The sequence below is a fragment of the Oreochromis aureus genome, linkage group 7 (assembly GCF_013358895.1).
Source record: "Oreochromis aureus strain Israel breed Guangdong linkage group 7, ZZ_aureus, whole genome shotgun sequence".
Lineage (NCBI taxonomy): Eukaryota > Metazoa > Chordata > Actinopteri > Cichliformes > Cichlidae > Oreochromis > Oreochromis aureus.
In genome coordinates, this window is record NC_052948.1 from 35,381,931 (window position 1) to 35,389,683 (window position 7,753).

The following is a 7,753-nucleotide window of genomic DNA, read 5'->3' on the forward strand; positions in this document are numbered from 1 at the left end:
ATCGCTTCAATATTTATTGGACATGTACAACACTGCAACAACACAATGAAAAGTGCATCAGAATAAACATTCATTCATATCTTGAAAGATTTCTTTCAATGTAACTTATATATTGCCTTTTAACATTAACTGGGTTCTACTAAGCACTTCATAATGTGTTTCTCATGTGCCCATTCACAGTCACACACAGCTGCCGTGCAAGGTGCTTGTAGGCCAAGAGGATCTTCCTCAAGGACACCTCAGCATTTGAAGGGGTCAAGGGCTGAGCCCTCAACCTTGTGATATGTTAACAAAATGCTCTACCAGTTGAGCTACAGCTTCCCCCAGTGTCAGCTTATTGTTAAATATTATTTATCACACAGGTTAAAAAACAACAAGAAGAAGAAAGAAAACACTTCCTCTTCAGTTTATGCCATGCTGGCTCTCGTGGTGCCTGCGCAGATCAACCTTGCGTTGGAAGCCCTTTGAACAAATGTCACACCCGAAGGGCTTAAATCCTGTGTGTTTCCGGCTGTGTGTGATCAGGTTGGAGCTTTGGCTGAAAGCTTTGCCACAAACTTGGCATTTGTGAGGTTTTTCACCTACAAAAAGAAAATAAAACACACAGAAGGACACATGCAGTAAGAAATCTACACCAGGGATGTCAAACTCATTTTACATCATGGGCCACATACAGCCAGCTTTGATCTTAAGTGGATCGGACCAGTGAAACTCCCCTTTCTGTCGGTTTAAAAGGCATTTTACAGGAGAAAAAGAAGCACAATGTCCACAATACATCTCAGTTTTTCTACATGAGAAAGAAATGCTGCTGGGGTGAATGAAGGAAATCTGTCAGTACAATTATAAAAAGGTTTAAAATTACAGAAAAAAAGTTCTGGTAGCTCCCTCCCCACAACTCCCCAAATCCAAAATCTATGCCCTTATACATATTTCCCAAAGCTGTCAAATGGGCCAGACTGGAGTCTTTGCCAGGCCAACTCTGGCCCCTGGGCCTTATGCTTGACACCCCTGATCTGCACAATCAAAACTTGGACAATTTTCAAGTGATTTGTATAAAACTGTTATAGTTTTATTTTCACCACTTCAGTAAAATCAGGTTTTCCAACATTACCAAAAATGGTGCCAAGCGTTTTCGTCATACAGATAATGTTTGCATTAAAACCATGAGAGAAGAATCAGGCCATTGTTCAGATTTGTCAGAGACATACTGGCAACAAATATAAACTACAGTTCCTTTTACAGAGCTCTGTGAAGAGGAAACCCAGATATGCAAATCAACCGGATATTTGTTTAAGCTTCTTTTTCTGATTTATCAGCACTTATATTACTCCTAGAAATACTGTAGTTCCTACATGCTTGACCTGGAAAGCAGGTGATTGCTGAAGACGGATCATATGCAGGGTGACATTGATGGTCATAAACTGTGAAAACGTTAAGACATTTACCAGTGTGTATGTAGGTGTGCTTTTTCATATCAGATTTCTGATGAAATCTCTTGCCACAGTACTGGCAGGGGTAAGGCCTGGTGTCGGAGTGGATAAGCAGGTGTGTCGAGAGCGTGGATGAACGCTTGAAGGATTTGCCGCACATCTTGCACTCGAAACTTTTTTCCTGATCAAGGACAAAGACAAAAAAAAGTGAGGCACAATAATTAGTTAGTGAATAAATGTCAGAAAAATTTGTCTTTAAAAGTTCATTCCAATAATTTTAGTAGATTTTTGTGACCTTTTGATGGGAAAAAATGTAATAAAGGAAATGTATATGTTCACATTTCCTTCATTGTTCCTACTTTAAATGATCAAGAGCATTTCACAGATAGGAACTATAGTTGTGTTCACTAAATGTAAGCATGAATCTTGAAAGCTGTCAGCATATCAGACAAGTAGAGTAAAAAATTGAAGCCTAATCCACACTAAAGATTTAAAGGCCAAGATGTGTTGTCCTCTGCATATTCAAGTCCCTGAACTCTTTTAACCCTGAAATAATTCCTGCTTCGTCAACATACCTGAGAGTGGACGTTCATGTGCTGCTCCAGGCTGACAGCATGACCAAATGTTTTTCTGCAGATGCTGCAGCCAAACGGCCTCATTCCACTGTGAGACCTTCTGACATGAACCTCCAGTCCATGGGAAGTTGAAAATACCTAGAACACAGTTTGCCCATAATTGCACTCGTCAGTGGAGTCTGACAAAGTGAAAGCCGTGAAATATGACTGCACCTGACATAACAGCTTCACGAGCGGCACAACCAGTTTTAAACCTTTGATCTTGGCCTAAGCTGTGGTACCTACCTTGTCACAGGTGATACAGTGATAGGTGTTCGAAGAAGGCGAGTAGTGAGTGCTGCAATCTAGCGGCTGCTGAGGCTGAGGACTACGGTTGATGTTGGTGCTGTACAGGTTACTGGCATGCTGCAGCACTGTGGGGCTGAAGCTCATCTGACGGAGCTTGTAGGAAGGAGACAACGTCTCCCAGGCATAAGGCGACTGTGAGCCATAAGGTTGGAAGTCAGCCAAGTGAGGCTCTAAAGGGTGCACACATAAGAGACAAAAAAAAGCATATCGTATCTTTGTTATAGATGCTTTTTTAAAAAGTTTGAGTCAGGGGTGTTTTTCCAGTAGCACAACATTTTCAGTGGGATGGTTCAGGGTTTATGAAGACTGAGCTGCGGAGGGTTCATTGGAAATAGTTTAAAACGGCTTGAAAATAGTTTGAAATTCAGCGAGTTCTAATGATTTTAACTGTGACTAGACCAATAGTCTCTAAAAGCATGCATTAGATGACATGGCTGCCACGTAACAACAGTACACATATGTTGGATTCTTTTAGGTGGCAGAAATTAAAAAGCTTTTGTTTTCAGTTAACCTTTGAAAATTTAAGTAATTAGAAAATAGTTGGCAGTGTGCCAATCCAGCCTAGAAATGTATTGCTTTATATCGGTTAAATCACACCCATGTCATTTTTTCCCCTCAATCTCGTAGATGTAAGCATAAGGCTACACAACTCTATTTCAGCATGAAAGCATGAAATATTACTATTTTTCTTTATATTATTTTTCTTGAAAACAAAAAGGATCCTGTACATTAAAGATGTACATATCTGTTACTTATTTGGATAACATGTAATGCAAAATTGAGTGGAATGCCAGTTCAAACAGAAACTTCTACACATGAAAAACAAAGCCGAGGTGGAAGTGCTGGATACCTCCTAACATGAAAATCATGTTTAACAACTGATATTAAAAATATATGCTGACAATGGAGCTGAATATTTTTACAGTGCATTCACCTATATACTGGGGTTAACTGGACTGCTGTCCTGACACAGAGACAGCTGTAGCTTTTGTGATGTTAGTGCCTCATGCTCATTAATGGAACAATCTTTTTTTCTTTTTAAAAACACTTTTATTTATCCCTTAAGAGTAAATCCTTTTCAGAGGAGACCTGGCCAAGACTGCACACCATTACAATGTTACAAAACAAAAATCAAATAACCTCAAAACACATCAAACAAAATATTATGTCAGAGTCAAAATAATACAAAAACAAGGTCCAGCTTATGAATAGTAGTTACACTCTTCAGTTACAGCAGTCTGATTAATAATCTGATTGATAACCATGTGGTACAGACCAAAGAGTTTGTACTTCAGGTTTTGTGAGTGAAATTAGTGTTTTGTTAGTTAGCTACTCAGCCTTAGGCAATAACTTTTAACCCTTTTTCATCCGAATATGCAAATCTTTAAAAATAAATAAATAAATAAACCTCAAACTGTGGTCAAAATGCCAACTTTGAAGCTTTAAAATCCTTTCCAAAACTAATTGGCCAAGTCTACTTCCACCTCTGATATGCAGTCTCTATTCCAGCCTAGTCTTTTGACTTCCAGTTGGCAAGTTTTTAAACTTACCTGGCAGGTAGTACGGCTGTGTCTGAGTCATGAGAGGTCTGCTTGGCTCTGGGTGAAGCGGTAAGGGACATTCAAGCTCCGGTTCCTCCTTAGTAAGTAAGCGGGCGTCTTCAGGGGAAGATTGCCTCTCTGACTTAGGCCTGTCTAAAATGTCTGTGGTCTGAACGGCTGGTGGGATTTCTGCAAATCCACAACAAAGTTTAGTTCGGTTGATTAGAGAGAAAGTAATTCTAAATTAATATCTTCTTTTGTTCAGTTAGGTATTTTCTTTAATAAGAAAAAGCTACAAATAACATTTTTTTTTTTAATTTGCAAAACAAATAAAAATTTGTTTAAGACGGGAAGGAGATTCAGGGTTGCGATAAAAAGCAGTTACACCCTGCTGCAGTAATTTCATTTTATTATTTTAATAGGGCCTCTTCTTCACCTATTCAGATCAACTCACTTCTTTTTTTTAAAGACTTACCAGATGTTGCGGAGGCCTCCGAGTCATCTTCATCGAAATTTTTTGGCCTGTAGGAAGTGAACTTTTTGCTTCTTACCATAAATGACAGAGGCATGGTGATCCTAGACCGGAAAAGTATAATAATTAAAAATAATTTTTTAAAAAAGGTGATCGAAGCTTTTACGTAGGCTTTTACGTCAACGTCAAGAGTATAACAATAAATAAATACACTTAAACTCCCGGAGATTCTCCTCTTATTTGAATTTTAATGATCTCAAAGCTTCACATGAAATGATTTCAGTGTGTCTAATTATTTCATACCGTTAAAAATCCGCGAAGATTAGGAAAAAATAAAAAATAAAATGTCCCCCCGCTGATTTTGTAGCTCCTCGCAGCTTCTAGAGACGAAAACAAACGCAAGCGGGGGAAAAAAATAACCCAGTTAATATTTCCTTTTTTTCTCGAAGAAAAACAAGTTTCAGAGGAGAGATGCGTCGATTCCAAAAGTCTCTGAAAAGCAGTGTAAACCCATCAGGCTTATACCTCCCGCTCATCCCCCCTCCCTGATTTTCAATCTCGCAGCGGAATCTGACTGTGGTTTTAGCCAATGAAAAGGCCAAACGGCAGGTGGAAATTTGCTTAGAAAAACACAGGGCCTTGGGAACAGTTATACAAAGCACACAGTACTCGCAGGACAAAAAAAAAAGAAAAAAAAATGCCGGAACTAAAGGTAAAATATATGTGCAGTAGGTTTACAGGCAAAAGACCAATATAGTGATATGCTAGGCGAATTATTTATTATTATTTTTTTAAAAAGGCTTTTAGACTTCGACTGTCGCCAGCAAAGCAAAACCAAATTTAGTTAAATAAAAAAAGCTTAAAATTAATAAATATAAGCTGGAATTTGACATACAAAAATAATTAATTTAATAAATAAATATTTTCATCGCTCCGTGTTTGATTTACAGGATTTACTTGCAGTAAAGATGTATGATTGCGTGCAAGATTTAAACGGCTAAAAGATCATATGAGATTGTAGGACCTCCAAAGATACACACACCAAACCAGTCCGGGAGATTAACCGTGTTGACTCTTTTCGTGTACTTTTATCGAAGCTTGTCTTTATTCGGGTATGACAGATTTCCCGGCAGTCTGTTTTAGAGGAGGTCCGAATGACAGGAGACCTATAATGTGAGAGATTTGGATTTTTTCTGGTTGAAATGAAAATATCAGCTTATTAAATCGCATAACTGTGATCAGATTAAAGGAAGGAGGGAGAAAACGTTTTGTAGAGAAGGGCGAGAAATGCGAGTGCGCCATCTTGTGGATAACGTGTGCATCTTCAAAGAGGATCACTTATTTTCTATTCGGATGTTAATCGGAATGTGTTAGTTTGTATGCATAACAGATTAAATTGAACATTTATTTTTAAATGTGTAAGTTTTACTGATTTTGTTTTGTTGTGTGTTTATATCATTTTATTCAATTTAATACATCAGTAAAAAGTTTGGAGTAGACTTCATTGTATAAAACAAACTCAATAATAATAATAACAATAATAATAGAAGTATGAAAATCTCACAAACCATTTTATTCATGCATTTTATTCACAACAGAACATAGAAAATGTATAAATGTTTTAAAGAAAAATGTATTTTTGAAATTGATGGCATCAACACCTCTCAAAAAAGTTAGGACAGGGCCATGTTTACCACTGTGAAGCATCCCCTCTCCAATAAAAAATAGTCCGTTAACACCTGAGAGCTGAGGAGACCAATTTATACACATCTGTTGTTCCATTCTAGAAACCTATCTGCTCAGCAATCCAAATATTTTCAATCAGTGAAAGGTCTGCAGTGCTGGCAGGCCAGTTCAGCAGCCAGACTCTGCTGCTATGAATTCTGTGCTGTTAGAATAGATGCAGTATGTGCTTTAATATGATCTTGTTTAAATATAAAGGTCCTTCCCTACAAAATTGCTGTTCTAGATGGAAACATTTGTTGCTCTAAAACATTTCTGTACCTTTCGCTGTTGATAGTTATTCATTTCCATGAATAACTATTTTAAATCGGGCTGATGGCAAGCATGTCCAAGAGATTTCTCCAGATTTTCTTATCCTTTATTATTTACTGTGTCTTATATTCTGTGCTGTAGATGCGGAGATAGTCAAAGTCTTCCCAGCTGTTCCACAATTTGTAGATGTGTTTTTTTTTTTTTGGTTTATTTTTTGGTGAATGTCTGTCCATCTTTACTTCTGAGAAAGTTTGTAGTCATGTCTCAGATCTGCTGCCAGTTTACCTGAATAATTGCAAAGCCTCACTTTTTAGTATCTCTTTCTTTTCTGGCCTTTTGTTGCCCTGTCCCAACTTCTTTTTGAAACATACTGCTGCCATCAAGTTCAAAATGTTAAAATATATTTTCATGAAATAACATTTAATATGATTTCAGTGTTCTGATATAAATAAAATATGGGCGTATGAGATTTGCATTCTGTTTATTCACATTTACACAGGATTACAGCTTTTTTGGAACTGGTGTTGTACACACTGCATACTATAGATACAAACATCCAGTCACCTTTTGCACTACATCACATCCAGTCACAGGACAGATTAATAAATAATGAAGAAATGAAGAAATGCCAAGATTTTTACAGTGATTGTAATAAACATCATGCCCTGACTGGGTAGTTTTAGTCTACTCGGTCAGGTCATTCCAGCAGTGACATTTAATTTGCTGTCATGTAAAAATGACTATGAATGAGTTAATCTGTTACAGTATGTGAGGCAGATCATGTGGATTCTTTTATGTATTATTCTTTTATAACTGAGCATACACACAATGGACAAAAACAAACAAATGGCCGACTGTACCCTCATACACACAATAATAACATGGACTGAATCACCACTTACAACTACTGGCACTTTATATAACTACTGTATAATTTATCCATATATCTCACTGATCTCAACTGCACTACTGTAAATGCTGTATAGACAATCATACTGTACAATACAATAATTATAGTTCTACACTGTTTATTAATACTCGCAATTATATATTTATAATCTGCTATTGCTTTTCATATTTATAACCATACGTATACTTGTTCATAGCCTGTACATTGTTTGCACACTCACTACAGTTATAGCCTGTACATACTTATAGTTATAGTATATTCATAACATACCTTCATACTGTGTACATTGTAACACATCTATAATAGATCTATATTTTGTAATATATCTATATTATTGCTAAAGCACTTCTGGATGGATGCAAACTGAATTTCATTGCCTTGTACTTGTGACATGTGCAATGACAATAAAGTTGAATTCTATTCTATTCTATTCTATTCTATTCTATTCTATTCTATTCTATTCTATGTGAGGACCCAAATGA

At 36.8% G+C, this 7,753-nt stretch overlaps 1 protein-coding gene across 1 annotated transcript; it reads right to left on the reverse strand.

Annotated features, from left to right (window-relative positions):
• Positions 1–4,911, reverse strand: LOC116319659 (growth factor independent 1B transcription repressor). The gene is made up of 7 exons (XM_031739062.2): positions 4,670–4,911; positions 4,370–4,470; positions 3,904–4,083; positions 2,291–2,523; positions 2,006–2,143; positions 1,446–1,611; positions 1–581 (listed from the first exon to the last, which is right to left on the reverse strand). The coding sequence occupies exons 2-7, from the start codon at positions 4,461–4,463 to the stop codon at positions 403–405; spliced, it is 990 nt and encodes a 329-aa protein (XP_031594922.1). The 5' UTR covers positions 4,464–4,470; positions 4,670–4,911; the 3' UTR covers positions 1–402.
• Between the last annotated feature and the right edge of the window lie 2,842 nt (positions 4,912–7,753).

Coding starts and splice junctions, on each gene's coding strand:
- LOC116319659 (XM_031739062.2), bottom strand. CDS start 4,463: ATGCCTCTGTCATTTATGGTAAGAAGCAAAAAGTTCACTTCCTACAGG. Junction 2,524..3,903: donor ACAGCCGTACTACCTGCCAG/GTAAGTTTAAAA, acceptor TGCACCCTTTAG/AGCCTCACTTGGCTGACTTC. Junction 582..1,445: donor GCACACCTACATACACACTG/GTAAATGTCTTA, acceptor TTCTTTTTGTAG/GTGAAAAACCTCACAAATGC.